This window comes from Hypanus sabinus, chromosome 25 (assembly GCF_030144855.1).
Source record: "Hypanus sabinus isolate sHypSab1 chromosome 25, sHypSab1.hap1, whole genome shotgun sequence".
Classification (NCBI taxonomy): Eukaryota; Metazoa; Chordata; class Chondrichthyes; order Myliobatiformes; family Dasyatidae; genus Hypanus; species Hypanus sabinus.
The window spans coordinates 660621-683000 of record NC_082730.1 but is presented as its reverse complement, the minus strand read 5'-3'; the positions used below and the strand labels follow the sequence as shown (position 1 = coordinate 683000).

The 22380-nt window shown below is 45.5% G+C and overlaps 1 protein-coding gene and 1 long non-coding RNA gene across 2 annotated transcripts in view; both read left to right on the top strand.

The window, feature by feature from the left end:
* The window catches only part of LOC132380912 (uncharacterized), a 57959-nt gene extending 56111 nt beyond the window's left edge, over window positions 1–1848 (top strand). The window contains exon 3 of the long non-coding RNA XR_009507876.1: window positions 775–1848. This is a non-coding gene — a long non-coding RNA (uncharacterized LOC132380912). The remainder of the gene's footprint in view (window positions 1–774) is intronic.
* A 1207-nt stretch (window positions 1849–3055) lies between these two features.
* On the top strand, window positions 3056–14947 carry LOC132380910 (myelin protein P0-like). The gene is made up of 6 exons (XM_059949834.1): window positions 3056–6751; window positions 10225–10391; window positions 10842–11055; window positions 11631–11778; window positions 12540–12588; window positions 13433–14947. The coding sequence occupies exons 1-6, from the start codon at window positions 6691–6693 to the stop codon at window positions 13529–13531; spliced, it is 738 nt and encodes a 245-aa protein (XP_059805817.1). The 5' UTR covers window positions 3056–6690; the 3' UTR covers window positions 13532–14947.
* The last annotated feature ends 7433 nt before the right edge of the window (window positions 14948–22380 follow it).

Sequence of the window (22380 nt, the reverse complement as noted above, 5' to 3'; positions counted from 1 at the left end):
GGGAAAGTGAGGGGAAACTCAGATGGTGATGTGAGTGTGGAATGAGCTGCCAGCACAAGTGGAGCATATGAGCTTGATTTCAACATTGAAAGAGAAGTTTGGATAGGTACGTCAGTGGTAGGTGTATGGAGGGCTATGATCCAGGTGTAGGTCAAAGGCACTACACAGTTTAAATGGACTAGTTGGGCTGAAGGGCCTGTTTCTATGCTGTAGTTTCTATAACTATTAATTGAAAGACATTTGTATGGGTATGTGGATAGAAAAGTTATATGGGGATATGGATGAAATGTAGGCAGGTCCTTATGCAGGCTCTTCATCAGCATGGAGAATTTGCCTCTCTACTGTTTCACTCAATGACTCTAATACCACTCTGACTTGGGCTGATCACTTCAAACTTTTCAAGAACATCTGTAGTAACTTTTAACATTTACTGTGACAGGTTTAAGGTGACTGACCCATTATTTCCTGGGTTCTCTCTCCCTGTCTTCTTGATTAAAAAATTACATTTGATATTTTCCAGTTGAATGAAACTGTCTTGAATCTCAGGATTTCATGAAAATTTGAAAAGATTACTTCAACTTTTCAGCAGCAAGTTCTCAGGTGACCCTGGGATAAAATACATCAGGACACTGGGATTACCAGGATAGAGACTTAGTTTCCATTTTCCCCTTACCTGCCACTTCCAGATGCTCAATTTTTTCGAGGATGTTAGTCATCCTTTGTTGGACCTAATACTAAATATCTGATCCATGCATCTTATACTCCATTCCCCAGAGTGACGTGCATCACAGCATGATATGGAGGCTCTAGTGCAAAAAATTGCAAAAAGCTGCAGAGGGTTGTAGACACAGTCAGCTCCATCACTGGCACAGCCCTCCCACCATCAAGATCATCCTCAAGAGGCAGTACCTTAAGAAGGCAGCGTCCATCATTAAAGATCCTCACCATCCGAGACATGTCTTCTTCTCATTACTGCCATTGGAGAGCTGGTACAAGCGTCTGAAGACACACACTCAATAATTCAGAAACGTTCTTCTCCTCTACCATCAGATTTCTGAATGATCCAAGAACCCATGAACACACATTGCCTTTTTTGTGTTATATATTTTTGTAATGTATAATCATTTTATGCCTTGCATTGTACTGCTGCCACAAAACAAGTTTTCACAACATACATTAGTGATAATAAACATGATTCTGACCCTTGAAAGGAATAATGCTCACTTTGTTAACATGCTTCTGCTACAGAAACTCCATTGCATGGCATAGTGGTGCAGCGAGTAGTACCACTGCCTAGCACTCCAGTGAACTGGATTTGATCCTGACCTCTGGGGCTGTATGGAGTTTGCATTCTTGCTAAAATTGCGTTCCCTTAAGATGCAAAGAATAGAGGACTCTGCACAATTTATCATGGGCACTTCTCTCCCCTCAATAAAGCAACAGCTGTTATCAAAGATCACCACCTTCTGAGACACACCATCTTCTTGCATTCTGCAGAAAGCACAGAATCATAAACATGAGGAAGTCTAGAAATCTAAAGCAACACACACAAAATGCTAGAGGAACTTCACGGCCCAAAACGTTAACTATCTATTAATTTCCATAGATGATGTCAGACCTGTTGAGTTCTCCTTCTACATTTTGTGAGTGGTGTGTGTGTTACTTAGGAGGTACAGAAGCCTGAAGTCCGCCACCACCAGATTCAGAAATTTGTTTATTAACCAGCCAGGAAAATTCCTGTCACTACAGTTAGCAACACTATGACCACTTTGCATTCATTATATGGATTTGTTTGGTTCCAATTTTGTTTTACTTGTAAAAATTGCCTATAATTTGTGTTTGATATATGCTTTTATTGTGAAAGGAACTTCGCTGATGCCATGTGCCAATGATGGTGTGGCAAGAGTGTCTTTCACAGCACCTGTACATGTATGTACAGCATTGGTGGGTAATTGGCTGATACCCTGTGCGAATCTGGGCTGTCTATGCAGTGTGGGGGTGGGGGTGGGGGGGGCAGGGTAGAAAGTCGATGGAACATGAAAGAATAAATGGGGATATTGTAAGATCTGAGTAAGTAGGCATGATTTTCACTGACAGTCTTGGGCTCTTTGACTGATTTTACATTCCCAATTAATTTAAACAAACACAAGTTTTGCCTTCCTTATTCACAGTTAAACTTAGAGCTAATCTCTTATTGTAAAACAAAATGCTATACAGGCACAAGCTTCAAATCCAGTACTAAAAGTACACAACTGCATGCATGATTTGATCCCAGCCAAGTAATTTGTATATAAATTTTTGAACTCCTGGATTAGATCCCAGCCTTCTACTCACTCCTGGAAATCTGTTATCCTATATAAGACCATAAGACATAGGAGAAGAATTAGGCCTTTTAGCCCATCGAGTCTGTTCCACCATTTAATCGTGGTGGAGCAGACTCGATGGGCTAAAAGGCCTAATTCTTGGATGTTCCTTTTATCGCCTCCTCAGCCCCACACTCACACTTTCTCCCTGTAACCTTTGATGTCATGTCCAATTAAGCACTTATCAAGCACCTATCAAGCTCTGCCTTAAATACACCCAATAATCAGGCCTCCACAGCTGCCTGTGGTATCAAATTTCACAAATTCACCACCCTCTGGCTAAAGAAATTTCTCTGCATCTCTGTTTTAAATGGACTCTCCTCTATCCAGAGGCTGTGCCCTCTTGTCCTAGACTCTCCCACCATGGGAAATATCCTTTCCACATCTACTCTGTCTAGGCCTGTCAAAAGGGTTACTGTATAAGGAACGTCTGGTAGCTCTTTGACAGTATTCCCTGGAGTTCAGGAGAATGAGGGAAGGATCTCATAGAAACATTCCGAATATTTAAAGGCCTGATCAGATTAGATATGGCAAAGTTATTTCCCATGGTAGGGGATTCTAGGACAAGAGGGCAAGACTTCAGAATTGAAGGACATCCTTTTAGAACTGAGATGTGGAGAAATTACTTTAGTCAGAGGGTGGTAAATCTGTGGAATTTGTTGCCACGAACGGCTGTGGAGGCCAAGTCATTGGGTGTATTTAAGGCAGAGATAGATAGGTTCTTGATTAGCCAGAGCATCAAAGGGTATGGTGTGGAAGTAGGGGAGTGGGGATGACTGGAAGAATTGGATCAGCCCATGATTGAATGGCGGAGCAGACTTGATGGGCCAAATGGCCTAGTTCTGCCCCTATATTTTATGGTCTAATATTTGAAAGGTTTCGTTGAACCCCGCCCCCCTCCCATCCTTCTAAATTCCAGTGAGTACAAATCCAGAGCCATCAAACGTTCCTCGTATGAAAATCCTTTCATTCCTGGAATCATCCTGGTGAACCTCCTCTGAACCCTCTCCAATGCCAGCACCTCTTTTCTAAGATGATGAGCACAAAATTCTTCACAATACTCACCAGTGACTTATAAAGCCTCAGCATCGCAATCCTGCTCTTCCATTCTAGATCTCTTGAAATGAATGCTAACATTGCATTTCCCTTCCTCACCACCAACTCAACCTGCAAGTTAACCTTTACCGGGTTCTGCACAAGGGCTCCCAAGTCCCTTTGCATCTCAGATTTTTGGATTCTCCCCCCCTCCCCATTTAGAAAATAGTCTGCACATTTATTTCTACTACCAAAGTGGATGACCATGTACTTTCCGACATTGTATTTCATTTGTCACTTTCTTACCCATTCCCCTAATCTGCCTAAGTCTTTCTGCAGCCTACCTGTCTCCTCAACACTACCTGCCTCTCCACAAATCTTTGTATCATCTACAAACTTGACAACAAAGCCATCTATTCCATCATCTAAATCATTTATATACAGCATAAAAAGAAGTGGTTCCAACACCGACCCCTACAGAACACCACTAGTCATTGGCAGCCAACCAGAAAAGGATCCTTTTATTCCCATTCACTGTCTCCTACCAAACGGCCAGTGCTCTAACCATGCCAGTAACTTCCCGGTAATACCATGGGCTCTTAATTTGCTAAGCAGCCTCATGCGTTGCACCTTGTCAAAGGTCTTCTGAAAGTCCAAATATACAACATCCACTGCATATCTCCTCAAAGAATTCCAACAGGTTGGAATGGCATAAGCAGCAATGGCATAAGTTTCTGGGAAAATTGAGAAAGATGCAGGATAGATGTATCCCAAAATTGAAAAAATACTCAAATGGCAAAATAGTACAACTGACAAAGGAAGTCAAAGCCAATGTTAAAACAAAAGAGGGCATACAACAAAGCAAAAATTAGTGGGAAGACAAAGGATTGAGAAGCTTTTAAAGAACTACAGAGAGCAACTAAAAGAATCATAAGAAGAGAAAAGATGAAATACGATATCACATTACTTCTTGTATTCCATGCACTGAAATATAACACTTTGAGTAATGTATTTGCTATGCTTTTTGATTCTGCATCCCTAATGCTCTGATACTCAGCCTGCTGGCTGCAATTATGTCCTATCATCTATCTGCCAGTTTCTGATAGTCTGACTGCATGCCATCTTTGCTTTTTAACTATCCTGAGTCCCTTCACTTTGGTTCCATCCCCCCCCCCCCACCAAATTAGTTTAAACATTCCAAACCCATATATAAACCTTCCAACCCCACAGATGAGATCCCAGTCTGTAACTCACTCCTAGAAATTGTTTATTCTATATATGAACTCCTGGATTTGTTTCCAGCCTGTAACCCACAACCCAGATCAGAAATCCAGCATTAGATCAAAGCCTCAAACCCATTCCCAAGAATATATTATTTCATATATATCTATATACACCCCTGGATTAAATCTCAGCTTGTGAGTCACTCTAGGGATCTATTACCTTGTTAAAGGATGATCCAGAAGATTAAGATGCATGGGATCTACAGTGACTTTGCCATCTGGATTCAGAATTGACTTGCCCACGGAAGGTTGATGATAATCATCAATGAAACATATTCTGGAGGGGGGTCAATGAGTAGTAATATTCCATAAAAAACTTGGATGAAAACATGGATGGATATGTTAGGAAGTTCCCAGGTGATACAAAAGGTTGTTTGTGCGGTGGATAGAGTGAAAGATTGCCAAAGAATACAGTGGCATATAGATCGGTTGCAGACATAGATGGCAAAATAGATGGAGTAGGTGCAGTTTAACTCACCCAAGTGTGAAGTGTTGCACTTTGGGAGGTCATTGCAGAGAGATCGTGGAGTCCAAGTCTATAGCTCCCTGAAAACAGTGGCTGAACAGGTTAATAGGGTAGTAAAGAAGGCATAGGATATGCTTTATTAATCAAGGCACTGAGCTGTAGATTCAGGGGGTTATGTGGCAGCTTTATCAAGCTCTGGTTAAGCCACACCTGGAAAATTCCATTCATTTCTGGAAGAATGTGGAGGCTTTGGAGAGAATGCAAAAGAGGTTCACCACAATGCTGCCTGGATTAAAGGAGAGTTTGGACAATCCTGTTTCTTCTCCCCCTGGAGTATCAGAGGCTAAGGGGAAACTTGATAGAAGTTTATAAAATTATAAGATAGAGCGGGCTTCCGGTAACTTTTTCATAGGGTTGAAATGCCTAATACTATAAGCATGTGGTTAATGTTAAAGGGTGCAAGTTCTTTACAGAGAATGGTGGGTGCTGGGAATGCACTACCAGGGGTGGTAATAGAGGCAAGTATGACAAAGGCATTTAAGAGGCTCTTGGATAGGTACATGAATATTCATAGAATGGAAGAATATGGATGTTGTGTAGGCAGAAGGAATTGGTTCAGTCAGTTAGTTAGTTAGTTTGGTACAACATCATGGGTGGTAAGGCCTGTTCCTGAGCTATATTTTAACACTAAGAACTTCTGGATTAAATCCCAGTCTATAACTTACTTCTAGGAATCTATTACTCTATAAAAAATAAACCCTGATCCTCTTGGGTATATATAAAACCCAGATCCCAACCTGTAAGTCACTCCTGAGCATCTCTTATTCTGTACGTACACCCCTAAACCACTGGATTAGATAGCAGCCTCTAACTCACTCCCAGCATTCAGTAATTATATATACTTAATCAATCTCCCAAAACCCCTGGATTGGATCCCAGCCTGTAACCCATTCCTGTGGACCTGTTAATCTACATATAAACACCACAAATTCCAGAATTAGATCCCATCCTGTAATCCCTTCCTGGGGGTTTGTTATGTATATATAAACCCCCAAACCCGAAGATTAGCATGCTATAAAACTTCTGCCTCGCCATGCCCTGTGGGACAGAGTGAAGTTTTCAGAGAGCAGGCAGTTAACTGGTAATGCCAGCGGCAGTCTCTCAGTGACATCTCCCCCGTGTGCCGATGGATGAGTAGACTCCCTCCTTTGTTCCAGAACAATCCCTGGAATTCTCTGTGCTTGTGTGTGTGTGAGTGTTCGAGTGTGCGCGCTCTGCCACCAAACACTTGTTTCTTTGTACGTGATCTGAATGCCCGCCCAGTGCAGCCCTGCTCCCTGTCACTGCCAACCGGTCCAGCCCACCCTGCCCCACTGACATCCAAGGGGTGGGTTCAATGTGCCTTAAAAGTAGCCGCTGGCACTCTGTTATCGAGATAGAGCGCAGGACAGGGGCTGGCTGAGTAACAGCAGGGCATTACTAAACGCCAGGGAGATCCTCTCTACCTTCATCGTTCCCTCGAACACAAGCTCCTGGCGCAGGCATGTGCCATAACGGGAAAGCTGCATCTGTCTGCTGTGTCGCCGTGCTCTACGCACTCTCTGGTAAGATGCACAGCAATGGCCCCTTCACCCCAACTCCAGTCGGTGCTACATGGTCAATGGGGCATGAGGGGGTTTGTGCCGTGCGTATGAGACAGGCTGCTTGGTGTGGGTGGGTGGGTAGGGTGAGGGGGTTAATCTCACTGATATGGGACAGGCTGCCTGGTGTGGGTGTCTTTGTGGGGAGAGGGGGCAAGGAGGTTAATTTTATAGATATGAGACAGACTACCTGGTGTGTGTGGGTGGGTGAGTGGGTGGGGAGAGAGGGTTAATCTCGCAGGTATGAGACAGGCTGCACCGTGTGGGTGTCTGTGTGGGGAGAGTGAACAAGGGGGTTAAATTTATAGATACGGGATAGGCTGCCTCGTGTGGGTGGGTGGGGGAGAGGGTGAGCAGGTTTATCTCATTGATATGGGACAGGCTGCCTGGTGTGTGCCTCTGGGGGTGAGGAGAGAGAATTAATAGCCCAATAGGAAACAGCCTGGACCGCCCAGTGTGGAGGTGCAGAGAAGGAAGTGAGAAGGTTAATTCCCTTTCCCCCTCCACTCCTCCAATAGTGGACAGGCCACTCAGCGTATGTCAGAATGGGGGTGGTGAGAGGTTAATTCCACCGACAGAGACTGGGCTGCCCAGTTAGTATGAAAAGATGTGGGGTACGTTTAATGCTTCTGAAGACAAACACCTAACCAGGCCCTTTCAGTTGTTTGCTATTCTGTTCCCACGGAATGCCAGAGCCCATGCAACTTTCCCTGGAATGCCATCCTGTGGGATGGCTATGGCTGGAGGTGGAGTATGGAATCCAGTCACTGAAATAAATTGATAATCCTTCTCTTTCACAGAGAGCAAGGACAGGAAATCAATGGAGAAATCTTCACTCTGTATCTGACCCAGGGAGTGTGTGATGGAACAGTGTAGAGGGAGCTTCACTCTGTGTCTGACCTGTGTCCTGGGAGTGTGTGATGGAACAGTGTAGTGGGAGCTTCACTCTGTGTCTGATCTGTACCCTGGGAGTGTGTGATGGGACAGTGTAGAGGGAGCTTCACTCTGTGTCTGACCCGTGTCCTGGGAGTGTGTGATGGGACAGTTTAGGGGGAGCTTCACTCTGTGTCTGACCCGTGTCCTGGGAGTGTGTGATGGGACAGTGTAGAGGGAGCTTCACTCTGTGTCTGATCTGTACCCTGGGAGTGTGTGATGGGACAGTGTAGAGGGAGCTTCACTCTGTGTCTGACCCGTGTCCTGGGAGTGTGTGATGGGACAGTTTAGGGGGAGCTTCACTCTGTGTCTGACCCGTGTCCTGGGAGTGTGTGATGGGACAGTGTAGGAGGAGCTTCACTCTGTGTCTAATCTCAGGAGTGTGTGCTGGGGTGGTGTAGAGGGAGCTTCACTCTTTGTCTGACCCTGGGAGTGTGATGGGATGCTTAGAGTGAGTTTATGGAATCATGCAATCAGATATCTAAACCCTCTTGCTTTAAGCAACCCCACCAAAGCAAACAGATTCCTACTGTATACCCTGTCTGTTCTCTCATTCTTATGTACAATTCAATTAGGTTATCCCAAAGTAATCCCAAGGCCTCTTCTACTCCAAGGAATACAAAGCCTGTACATCCAGTTTCTCCTTCAAACTAATGCAGACAGCATCCTGGTGAATCTCCTTTGCACCCTCCCCGATGCAGTCCCATCCTTCCTATTGTGTGGGGCACCAGAACCTCATCTGATTCTGTAAGTCAGGTCTAATTGATGCTTTATAAACTTATAACCTGACATCCAAGCTGCTATAGTTGATGTCCAGGCTGACAAAGGCCAGCAGAGAGCCAAAGTGCAATGCAGCAGTGATACATGTCCTTCACCCAACATGGTGCCCACCTAATTTCCTGCATCTGGCCCATTTCCCTCTAAGAACAAATCCTTTCTCACAAAGGCCTATCCAAGTGCTTCTTATGTGCCTCAAATACTTCCTCTGGAAGTTTGATCCATGTACTCACCAGCCTTTGAGTGAAGAAGTTGCTCCACAGGTCCCTTTTAAATCTTACCCCTCACTCTAAAACCTATTCCCCCTAGATTTGTAATTCCCCACCCTGAGGAAGAGACTGGTACCATTTACTTTGTCCCCCACCCCAGGAAGAGATTGGTACCATCTACTTTCTCCCCCACCCTGGGGAAGAGACTGTACCCATCCACCTTATCTGCACCTCTCATGATCTTAAACACTTCTATGAGATCTCCCCTTAGTCGCATATGTTCTGCGTAATAAAAACCTAGCCTGGCCAACCTCTACCTGTAACTCAGACCCTGTATCCTATCAACATTCCTGTAAATCCCCTCTGCAATCTTTCCTATCAGAGGGTGACCAAAGCTCCAACTGTCACCTCACCAGCAACTTATACAACTGAACCAATTCCTATACTGACTGCCGTGACTGATGAAGACCTGTGTGTTAAATGTCTTTTTTACCACATTGTCTGTCTGTGTCATCACTTGTACCCCTCTGCTCCATAATGAGTGTTCCAGAGGAATCTCTGGTAGCATGCTATACACCTTTACCAGATCAACCTGTGTTCCCATTTTGGAGGAACTATAAATTTGAATGCCAGTATTCCCCAAGGCCTGACCACTGAGCACATCTGTTGTTTATTTTTATTTAAAGATACAGTGTGGAACAGGCCATTCTAGCCCAGCAACCCATCTAATTAACCCTAGCTTAATCACTGGGCAATTTATAATAACCAATTAACTTACTAACTGGTACATCATTGTACTGTGGGAGGAAATTGGAGCACCCAAAGGAAATGCAGGTGCTTGAGGGAAGGAACATACAAAAGGTCTTACAGATGGCATTGGAACAGACCTCCAAAGCCCTGAGCTGTAATAGTGTACACTAACTACCATGCTACTGTTTACCCTTGTTTACCCTTCAAAGTGCAACAGCTGGCACTGGTTGGAATTAAACTGCAACTGCCAGTGTTCTGCCCAGCCTTCCAACTGATCTATGTCCTGCTGTAGCACTGCACAAGCTTCCTTCACCATCTGGAGCAGAAATGCTCCTATCAAGATGACCTACTGATAGTATCATCTACATCACATCCGGGTCATTGATAAATTTCAGAAACAAGTATTGCATCACCAACCCCTGTAGTACAATTGCTACTCACAGGCTTCCAATCAGAAATATAATCATCCACCACAATCCTCTGCCACCTGCTACTCAGCAAACCTTTCATCCACCCATGATCTGGGAGCATGTGGTGGAACAGAGTGGAAACAGCACTCTTTTTCTGACTCGTGTCCTGGAAGTGTGTGATGGGACAGTGTAGAAGGAGCTTCATCCTGTGTCTGACCCCTGCATGCAATGGCATGCTTAACAGATTGCAGGATGAGGGAGCTGGATTAACATCAATTGGGACACAGCCAGTGATATGGGGTTCTGGGGTAGAAGGGTGAGGGAGCTGGATTAACCTGATTCTCTTTTCATTGGTCAGTGCTGAGCTCCACACATGCCATCTCGGTGTCCACGCACCATAATCTCCACAAAACTGTCGGCTCGGATGTGACGCTGTACTGTGGATTCTGGTCCAGTGAGTACGTCTCTGATCTCACCACACTGAGCTGGAGATTCCGCCCTGACAACTCCAGAGAAATTATCTCGGTGAGTGCTGCTGTGGTTGGAAAGTGTATGGTCAGCACTGGAAGGTGCTAGGTACTACCTATGTGCTAGTTGGAGCTCAGGCTGAAGGGGTAATGAGCCCCTAATGTAGCACAGCCAAGCTCAGCAAGATGGAATAATGGAAGAAGCAGCTGATCTGACAACTGTGGGTTGCTCAATGGGAGGCCCTCCGAAATCTGATACTGGGGAATGCAGGGAGTGTGTGAACATCCTGTACACATACAGTGCATCTGTGGATTCTTCAAAGAAGATTATATTTTACCCTGGAGCTGTATGACAGGACAGTGTAGAGGGGGCTTCACTCTGTGTCTGACCTGTGCCCTGGGAGTGTGTGATGGGACAGTGTGGAGGGAGTTTCACTGTGTGTCTGACCCATGTCCTGGGAATATGTGATGGGACAGTATACGAATATTCACTTTATTCACTTTACAGATCTTTCACTATGGCAATGGAGTTCCTTACATTGAGAAGTGGGGCCAATTCAAAGGGAGAGTGGAATGGGTTGGGGATATATCCAAGCACGATGGTTCAATTGTCATCCGAAATCTGGACTACATCGACAATGGTACCTACACCTGTGATGTCAAGAACCCTCCAGATGTGATTGGAACCTCATCAGATGTTCATCTGACAGTCTACGACAGAAGTAAGCCAATCCACATACATCCTGTGTAGACATTTAACACACTATGTCAGCCCAACCCTCATGACTATGTCATTTGCATCAACTGCTTCAAAATACCTGAAGTGTTGTAAAGTGTACTGAACAATCAGCTTTACACAAGTCAAGCTCAGCCTAGGGAGAGGAGGGAGAGAGGGGAGATGCACAAACTCTTCTGGGAATTCCAGAAAGTCGGACACAAGGAGCTGGAGGCACGAGTATCATTGGCTGGATGACAGCCCTACAGACTGGAGTGGGTCATGGAGAGAGCGAGGGGTGTAGGGGCCTGAGTGGGTCATGAGATAGATAGGGGTGAATGTGTCAAGGAGGGTTAAAGAGATGAGGAGAGTATAGGTGCTGGAGGGTATTACAGAGACTGGGATTGGTGTAAGGGCTAAAGGGATTCAAGATACCAAGTCTGGGATGACAGAGGCAGGTTGAGGGGTTGCACAGTTGAAATACAGTTGCTGGGGATTTGTACAGAGGCATCATGGTGATCTTGGTGGTGGGACATTACTGCAAGTACTTGGTGTAAGGTTTCCTCTGTGTGCTCTCCACAGTTCCCCCCATCGGTGCTGGAGTTGTGTCGGGTGCTATCATTGGCACCTTCCTTGGGATCATTCTACTAATTGTTGGAGGACTATACCTGTTCCGCTACATTGTCCGGAGACGGGCAAGGAGTGAGACCATCTTCTTCAAAGGAGCCAGGTAAATGAGGGAATGAGACAGAGAGAGACAGAAGGAATGAGAGAATGAGAGGGGGAGGTGAAGGGACTGAGAGAATGAGAGAGACCAACAATGAAGGAGAGAGATAGAATGAGAAAAACAAGACATGGAGGCATCTGGGAGAGAGAGAGACAGGGAGTGGAAGAGAGAATGAGAGACAGAGTGTATGATAATGAGAGAGATAAAGAAAATGTAAGATAGAAATGAAGTTAATCAGCGAGAGAGAATGAGGAAATGAGAAAGGAATGAGAGAAATGAAGAAAATGAGGAAAGGTGAATGTAGAAACGGAAGAATGTGGGAGAACATGAAAAAATGAAAGTGAGTGAGCGAAAGAGAGTGCAAGATAATAGTTGATCAGATCCCAGTTTGTAATCCACTCCCAGGGATTTACTATATAAACTCACCAAACCCTTGGATGAGATCCCAACCTCCAGGATTAGATTAGATTTCAAATTGTAACTCACTCCCACTGTATTTCCATATATAAATACCTGAAACCCTAGATTAATTCCCAGCAGTAACCCACTCTTGGGGTTCTATTGTATATGTAGACCTCCTGAACTCTTGGATTAGACTTCAGCCTATAACCCACTTCCAGAGATCCGTTGTTGGATATATACCGTCTCCCTACACCCCCGGATTAGATCCCTGCCTGGAGATCTGTGATTCTGTGTATAAACCACCAGATCAGAGCCCTGATATCCTAAATAACCATGATATGTTCACTTTGATCCCCCTGCAGTGCTGCAGAACGTGGAAAGGCCAGCGGGAAGTCTGGGACTGGGACTAAGGTGAGTATGAAACCTGGCGGGTGGAAGGGAGGGTTCTAAGTCTGGAGCTCTCTGCCGGCGGATCGGAGAGGACTTCCCATTTCCCAGGATGACCAGTCCCCCTGATCTTACTGAGGTCTGGGAAAGAGGGGTACATGGGAGAGATCATGGGCAAGGTGGGAGGGGGGAGGGAAGGGGAGGGGAAGTGGAGGGAGCTGTCTGTCCAGTGGATAGAGGTTTCGGAGGAGTGTTTGGAAGGGAGGGGTCAAGGGACTGGAGAAGGTGTGGAGGGAGGGCTCGGGGGATGGCAAGTTTATAGGTAGAGGGGAAATGGGTAAGGGATGAGGTAATTTGGTAAGGTATTGGCAGTGGAATAGAGTCTTGGGGTAGGATGGATTAAAGGTAAGGGGAGGGAGGATCAAAAAGGGATGTAATAGAGAATGGTGAAGAGAGTAGATGAGTGAGGAAAATGGGAGGTGACCAAAGTGGATTGAGGGGAGAAAGGAGGAGCAACAATTGCAGGATGTGAGGGGAGGGGGTAGGGAGGTCAGGAAGGGAAAGGAGCAGAGTGTTCCTGAAGGGATGGGAGGGGGTTATTCCAGTACTCTGGATGGTCTGTGAAGGGATGAATGGTGGGAGGGAAGTAAATTGTGGTAATGGGTGGGTGGGTGGGAGGGAGGGAGGTGATGAAGGGAGGGAAGGGGGCTACTGGATTGGTGACGGATGGAGAGAGGGAGGGAGGGGTGGTGAAGGGAGGAACGGGTGGTGCTGGATCGGTGGTGAGGATGGAGGGTGGGTTGTGAGTGGAGGGACAGTGAAGGTGACGGGGATGGGCTGATCTCCATGCGGCCTCTCTCCCGGTCAGGGCCCTGTCCTCTACGCCACCCTGGACCAGAGCAAGAGCGGCAAGGGGGCCAGTGAGAAGAAGGCGAAGACCTCGGAGTCCAAGAGGGAGCGGAAATAGCGGTTAGCCCGCCGGGGGGGCGCTGGGAGGGGCAATGCAGGGGCACCGGCCAGGGCTGGGGACGGCCAGCGTGTGCTTATGACTATCGAGCTGACGCTGACAGATTCGGACACCGGCAGTGACACCGAGGGCAGGGGTCCAGGGGCCGTCACCAGATAACTGGCCAGACTCTGCTAATGCCTACCCATCACCACAAGTTGCAGCTCCCCCCTTCCCGTCTTCCGGCTCTCCCTCACCTCGGGCTCCTCTACCACCTCCATGCAGTCCCAGGGCTAGGCAAGGGGGTTGGTGGTCCAGCTGGGTTGAGAATAGGTTGGTGGGGGGGGGTGATATTGGAATAGGGCAAAGGGGAACGGGCAATCCTTGTGGACCCCAACGATTGCCAACGGCCCTTGGTGTTGGTATGTGTGGTTCCTGCGTCAGGTCAGTTAGGGTTGTGGGGGCAAGCAGACAACCTAACCTCTTTCCCATTTCCTGCCCCATTGGTGGCAGAGGGTAGGGGTGACCCTGCATTGGAAACGTTACCCGTGACCCTGGGAATCCCATCCCCTTTCATTCCCGATGGCCAAAACTGACCCTCTCCTCCCCTGGCTCACCCCAGACGGTACTATCTTATGTCTCTGGGTGCATCCCAAACCCTCACTGTATGCTCGAGGGGGTGGAAGAAGACCCAACCAACAAGTGCCTCAACCCTAGCACAGCTCCGGGAGCAGGGGTGGGGCTGGTTGTTACTCTGAACTACCAAAAATCTGGCTTCTGAAACCAAAAGAACAAAATCAGGAAGGGGCTGAGATTCTGGCCACCATTGGTCAGTTTGGCTGACCAATGACCAGAAAGACTTTGGTTTCATTCGTCAGCCTGGCTGCTCTTTGGCTGTCATTTGTCAGCCTGGCTGGCCAGCACCCAGGGAGACATTGGCTGCCATTGGTCAGCTTGGCTGGCCAATGACCAGAGAGACTCTGGCTGCCACTGGTCAACTGAGTTCATTAATGACCTGAGACACAATGGCCACCATTGGTCAGCTCAAGAGTGCACTCTGCTCAAACTCAAGTTGGCCCACTCAAGCACTGCTCCGACCCCAAGCTGTAATTGGCTGTTTGGGGACCTGACCTGAATAGTGCCTGAGTTGGGCTGTCTGTCATGTCTCAACAATGACCCCCTCCAACCCTCTGTACTCCCCCACCCAGACAGGTCAAGGGGGGGGTGACACTTCCCCCTCTCTCCCAAGACAGGCCGTAAGACTAACATTGCAATGCGGGTTATCCTGTTTGTTGTATTAATGGAATTAACGGCAAGAATCTGTGTCTAATCCCATGGGGTCTGCAACCTCTGCCGAGTGTGTGAGAATGGAAAAGCAGAGGCCCCCTAATGATGTAACAGACATTTCAGTAATAAAGAATATAAGATAGAAACCTGCCTGCCTTGTGTGAGTGGATGATTACTGGGGACTGTAGCTCTCTCAGCTCTGTACTTGTTCAGCCATATGATATAGGCAGCAGGCATGCTTTATACCTGTCGTAGGGGTAGGGTAGGCAAGGGAGGGTTTCAGCATTCTTTTGGTCAAAGAGCAGTGGGAACAGAGTGCTGGGACATCTTCAGAGCTCTGCAAGATTATGACAGTGCAGGGGACACTGCAGTGGAGATTCTTGAGGATTTTTTCTTGGCTGTTTCGGTGATGAAGGGAGACTGGGAAGGGTTGGATCTGTTTTCCTTGGAGAGGACAAGGTTGATGGGAGAGTGATGTGAGTGTACAAAACTGTGAGGAGCATAGATGGAATTGACAATAAAAATGAAAATGGTATCTAAACAATGGGAGGGAATGACATTAAGAGGGTATTTGCTTTCCTCCAAAGAATGCTTGGAGTCTGCAGCACACTATCTATTAGGGGTGAAGGAAGTAAATAATGTTTAAGAAACATCTGAAGAGAACCTGAATTGTCACAATAGAGAAAGTATAGATCAGGCATGGGTAAGCATTGTAGAAACATAGAAACAAAACCTACAGCACAATACAGGCCCTTTGGCTCACAATGCTGGACCAAACATGTACTTACTTTAGAAATTATCTACGGTTACCCATAGCCCTCTTATTTTTCTAAGCTCCATTTACCTATCCAAGAGTTTCTTAAAAGACCTTATTGCCTCCACCACCATCACTGGCAGCCCATTCCAAGCACTCACCACTCTGCGTAAAAAACTTACCCCTGACATTTCCTCCGCACCTACTTCCAAGCAGCTTAAAACTGTACCCTCTCGTGGTAGCCATTTCAGCCGTGGGAAAAAGCCTCTGACTATCCACATGGTCAATGCCTCTCATCATCTTATACACCTCTATCAGGTCACCTCTCATCCTGTGTTGCTCCAAGGAGAAAAGGCCAAGTTCACTCACCCTGTTCTCATAAGACATGCTCCCCAGTCCAGGCAACGTACTTGTAAATCTCCTCTGCACTCTTTCTAAAGCTTCCACATCTTTCCTGTAGTGAGGTGACCAGAAATGAGCACAGTACTCCAAGTGGGGTCTGACCAGGGCCCAATATATGTAGCTGTAACATCACCTCTCAGCTCTATGCAGCCTATCCGCGATACAAAGCATGAGAAGACGTAGCTCACTCAGGTTCACCAATGAGTACATAAGGTATTGATTCACAGCGGTATGGTGTTTTGAGAAGCAGCCAATCAGTGATCGGGATTGATTGGCAAGGACGATATAAAATAGGGTAAAGTGGCTGTTGTTGGAGTGGCTGGTTGGACAGTGCTAGAGTGGGGTTTTTGTGGTTTTATCTCATCAAGGCAGTGAGTAGAGGTTTGAGTGCAAGGAGGTGTAAAAGCTGTAGGCAGATCATTTTCCCCCAGTTTATTTAGTGCTTTCCTTCTTCATATTTGCGCAGTTAGAACTGTGGGGATGCCAGGCAGGATAGTGGAAATAACCTCTTGATAGTTGAATATGACAGAGTGGGTGGTACTAAAGGAGGAGGGGTAGTGTTACTCGTCAGGGAAAATGTCACAGTAGTGCTCAGTCAAGGCAGAACTGAGAACTCGACCAGTGAAGTGTTATGGGTGGAACTGAGAAATAAGAAAGGTATGACCACATTAATGGTATTTCCTAGGTATGACCACATTTCCTAGGCATTTGGATGGATCTGAAACTTGCTTAGAAGCTTCATGTCAATAAAATGCTTTGAAGATATAAGGCAAACCTTAATCGTGGGATATATTTGGGGAGCTAATAGAATATCTATGATTACCTTGCATTGTCATTAACTAGACCACAAATATAGGAGCAGAATTAGGCCATTTGGCTCCTTGAGTCTGCTTTGCTATTTCGTCATGGCTGATCCATTTTCCTCTCACCCCCAAACAGAATCAGAATCAGGTTTAGAACATAGAATAGTACAGCACATTACAGGCCCTTCGGCCCACAATGTTGTGCCAACCCTCAAACCCTGCCTCCCATATAACCCCCCAACCTTAAATTCCTCCATATACCTGTCTAGTAGTCTCTTAAACTTCACTAGTGTATCTGCCTCCACCACTGACTCAGGCAGTGCATTCCACGCACCAACCACTCTCTGAGTGAAGAACCTTCCTCTAATATCCCCCTTGAACTTCCCTCCCCTTACTTTAAAGCCATGTCCTCTTGTACTGAGCAGTGGTGCCCTGGGGAAGAGGCGCTGGCTGTCCACTCTGTCTATTTCTCTTAATATCTTGTACACCTCTATCATGTCTCCTCTCATCCTCCTTCTCTCCAGAGAGTAAAGCCCTAGCTCCCTTAATCTCTGATCATAATCCATACTCTCTAAACCAGGCAGCATCCTGGTAAATCTCATCTGTACCCTTTCCAATGCTTCCACATCCTTCCTATAGTGAGGCGACCAGAACTGGGCGCAGTGTGGCCTAACTAGAGTTTTATAGAGCTGCATCATTACATCGCGTCTCTTAAACTCTATCCCTCGACTTATGAAAGCTAACACCCCATAAGCTTTCTTAACTACCCTATCTACCTGTGAGGCAACTTTCAGGGATCTGTGGACATGTACCCCCAGATCCCTCTGCTCCTCCACACTACCAAGTAACCTGCCATTTACTTTGTACTGTGCCTTGGAGTTTGTCCTTCCAAAGTGTACCACCTCACACTTCTCTGGGTTGAACTCCATCTGCCAATTCTCAGCCCACTTCTGCATCCTATCAATGTCTCTCTGCAATCTTCGACAATCCTCTACACGATCTACAACACCACAAACCTTCGTGTCATCTGCAAACTTGCCAATCCACCCTTCTACCCCCACATCCGGGTCGTTTATTATCACCGGCATATGATGTGAAATTTGTTAACTTAGCAGCAGCAGTTCAATGCAATACATAATCTAGCAGAGGGAAAATAATAATATTAAATAAAATAAAACAACATAATAACAAATAAAGTAAATCAGTTACGTATATTGAACAGATTTTTTAAAATGTGCAAAAATCCAAATACTGTATATTATACAAAAGTGAGGTTAGTTTCCAAAGATTCAAAGTCCATTTAGGAATCGGATGGTAGAGGGGAAGAAGCTGTTCTTGAATTGCTGAGTGTGTGCCTTCAGGCTTCTGTACCTCCTATCTGATTGCAACAGTGAGAAAAGGGCATGTCCTGGGTGCTGGAGGTCATTAATAATGAACACTGCTTTTCTGAGGAACCACTCCCTAAAGATGTCCTGGGTATTTTGTAGGCTAGTGCCCAAGATGGAGCTGACTAGATTTACAACCTTCTGCAGCTTCTTTTGGTCCTGTGCAGTAGCCCCTTCATACCAGACAGTGATGCAGCCTGTCAGAATGCTCTCCATGGTACAACTATAGAAGTTTTTGAGTGTATTTGTTGACATGCCAAATCTCTTCAAACTCCTAATAAATTATAGCTGCTGTCTTGCCTTCTTTATAACTACTTGGATAAGTTGGGAGCAGGTTAGATCCTCAGAGATCTTGACACTCAGGAACTTGAAGCTGCTCACTCTCTTCACTTCTGATCCCTCTATGAGGATTAGTATGTGTTCCTTTGTCTTACCCTTCCTGAAGTCCACAATTAGCTCTTTCGTCTTACTGACGTTGAGTGCCAGGTTGTTGCTGTGCCGCCATTCCACTTTTTGGCATATCTCACTCCTGAACGCACTCTCATCATCACCTGAGATTCTACCAACAATGGTTGTATCGTGAGCAAATTTATAGATGGTATTTGAGTTATACCTAACCACACAGTCATGTATATATAGAGAGTGGAGCAGTGGGCTAAGTACACACTCCTGAGGTGTGCTAGTGTTGATTGTCAATGAGGAGGAGAAATTATCACCGACCTGCAGGCGGTAGTCTTCCGGTTAGGAAGTCGAGGATCCAATTGCAGAGGGGGATACAGAGGTCTGCAATTTCTCAGTCAGATATTATGGGAATGATGGTATTAAATGCTGAGCTATAGTCAATGAATGTAGGTGCTTATGTTGTCCAGGTGGTCTAAAGCTGTGTGGAGAGCCATTCCATCTGCTGTTCCCCCCCACCCCATATCCCTTCATGTCCTGAGCAATCGAGAATCTATCAACCTCTGCCTAGAAGGTACATAGGATTTGGTCCCCACAGCTGCCTGTGTGATAAATTCCACAGATTCACTACTCTCTGGCTAGATAAATTTCTTATCTCCTTTCTAAAAGGACGTCTCTCTACTCTGAGGCTCTGTCCTCTGGGTCTTAGGCACTGCTACCATCAGAAACATTCTCTCCACATCCAATCCATCAAGGCCTTTCATCATTTGATAAGTTTCAATAAGGCCACCCCTCATTCTTCTGAATTCCATTGAATACTGGCCTTGGGCCATCAAATACTCTTCGTATGGCAAGCCATTTAATCCTGGAATCATTTTCTTGAACCTCCTTTGAACCCTCTCCAGTTTCAACACATATTTTTCAAGACAAGGGGCCCAGACCTTCTCACATACTCTTAAGTGAAGCCTCACCAGTGCTTTATAAAGTTTCAACATTACATCCTTGATTCTATATTCTAGTTGTCTTGAAATAAATGCTAACATCGCATTGGCCTTCCTCATCACAGACTCAACCTGCATATTAACCTTCAGGGAATCCTGCACAAGGATTTCCAAATCCCTTAGTGCCTCATATTTGTGTATTTTCTCTCCCCTTAGAAAACAGACAACACTTCCATTTCTTCTACAAAGTGCATGACCATATTCACCCATCTGACACGTATTTGCCAGTTCTCCTAATCTGTCTGTCCTTCTGCAGCCTCTCTGCTTCCTCAAAACCACCTGCCCCTCCACCCAGCCTCATATCATCTGCAAACTTTGCAACAAAGCTAACAATTTCATCAAGTCATTAACATATAATGTAAAAAGAATCGGTCCCAACATAGAACCCTGTGGAACACCACTTGTCAGCAGCAGCCAACCAGAAAGATCTCCTTTTAATCATACTCTTTGCCTCCTGCCAGTGAGCCACTGTTTTATCCATGCTAGAATCTTTCCTGTAATACCATGGGCTCTTAGCTTGTCAAGCAGCCTCATGTGAGGCACCTTGTCAAAGGCCTTCTGAAAATCCAAGTATACAACATCAACTAATTCTCCTTTGTTTATCCTGCTTGTTACTTCTTCAAAGAATTCCAACAGATTTGTCAGACATTACTTCCCAAGGAAAGTATGCTGACCACAGCCTATGTGATCATGTGCCTCCAAGTACTGTGAGGCCTCATCCTTAATAATTGACTACAACATCCTCCCAACTACTGGGTTCACGCTAGCTAGCCAAAAATTTCTGTTCTTCTGTCTCTCTCCCTTCTTGAAGGGAAGAGTGGCATTTGCAATTTTTCGGTCTTCCGGAACCATCCCAGAGTCTAGTGATTCTTGAAAGATCATTACTAATGCCTCCATTTTCTCTTCAGCCACCTCTTTCAGAACTCTGGGGTGTACACCATCTGTCTAGGTGATTTATCCAGCTTAAGATCTTTCATTTTCCCAATGACCTTCTTCCTAGTAATGGTAACTTCATATACTTCATGATAACTGACACTTGCTAGTGGCTTCTACAGTGGAGACTGATGCAAAATTCACCTGATTCAGTTCACATGCCATTTCTTGTCTCCTATTACTACCTCTCCAGCATCATTTTCCAGTGGTCTGATATCCACTCTCACCTCTCTTTTACTCTTTATGCTTCTTAAGAAACTTTTGGTAGTCTCATTAATATTATTGCCTTGTTTACTTCTGAATTCCATCTTTACCTTCTGACTTTTTTTTTAGCTATCTCTTCTAAATTCTGACCATCTCTTCTCTCATACCTCTGTAATTCTCTTTACTCTATTGTAATACTGATATATCTGACTTCTCTTTTTCAAAATTCAGGATGACTTTGATCATATTATGATCACTTTCCCCTAAGGATTCTTTTACAATCTCTCTAATCAATTCAAGTTCATTGCACAACATACAATCCTCCAGTGGGCTCAACCACAAGCTGCTCTAAAAAGCCATCTCAAAGGCATTCTAAAAATTCTTCCTTTTGAAATCAACCTGATTTTCCCAATCTACTCGTATTTTGAGATTCCCCGTTAACTATTATAACATTGCATTTTTGAATGCATTTCCTATCTCCCAATGTAATCTGTAGACCACATCCTTACTACTGGTTGGTAGTCTGTATATAACTTCCATCAGGGTCATTTTTACCCTTGCAGTTCCTTAGCTCTATACACAATGATTCAACCCCCTCTTTCTAACTATTTGATTTAATTTTATGCCAAATGAGCAACACCACCCCATTTGCCTTCCTGTTTGCCCTTTCAATATAATGTGTATCCTTGGTCAATAAGCTCCCAGCTGTAATCCTCTTTCAGCCATGATTCAGTGATACCTACAACATCACAGATGCCAATGCATAACTGCCTGCATTTAAATTTAACTCTTTCAATCCAGTATTCATCCTTTTCAATTTTGCCCTCCTTTTATGTTGCAACTCATCCTGTTGACTGGAATTTTGCCCAATCATCAGCCTCTCCTTGCTTGGAGTCTTACTACACACTGCCTCTGCTTGTAAACCAACTACCACATCTTCAGCATGATCACTCTGGCTCCCATCCCCTTGCTAAATTAGCTTAAACCCACCCAAACAACTCTAGCCAACCTGTCCGCAAGGATATTGGAACCCCTCAGGTTCAGACGTGACCTATCTCTTTTGTATAGCAAAATCTCAGCAGAGGTTCCAATGATCCATAAATCTGAACCCCTGCCCCATGCACCACTTCCTCAGCCATGCATTCATCTGCCTTATCATTCTATTTGTACCCTCACTGGCATGTGATAAAGGCAGCAATCCAGAGATTTCTACCCTGGAGGTTCTGAGTCTCAGTTTTCTAACTAGCTCCCTAAAATCTCTCTTTAGGACCTCTTCACCTTGTCTACATATGCAGAACCACATCACTCATCCTACCTATGTCATCAGTACCTACATGGACCATGACCTCTGGCTGTTCAACCTCCCACTTAAAATTGCTGACAACCTGATGTGTCCCAGGCCCTGGCATCTGGGAGGCAACTTACCAATCCTGGAATCTCGTTCTCATCCACAGCAGCACCTATCTGTTCATTCAACTAACAAATCTCCTAGCACCACAACGTCTTTTCTTCCCCCTTCTCTTCTGAGTCATAGAGCTGAAAGTGCCAGAGATCCAATCACTGTGACTTTCCTCTGTTAGGTTAAGTCACCCCCACTCCCCAACAGAATCCAAAGTGAAAAAACCTGCCATTGAGGGGGATGGTCACAGGGGTACTCTACACTAGCTTCTTATCCCCTTCCTGTCACCTAGATTCCTGTGTC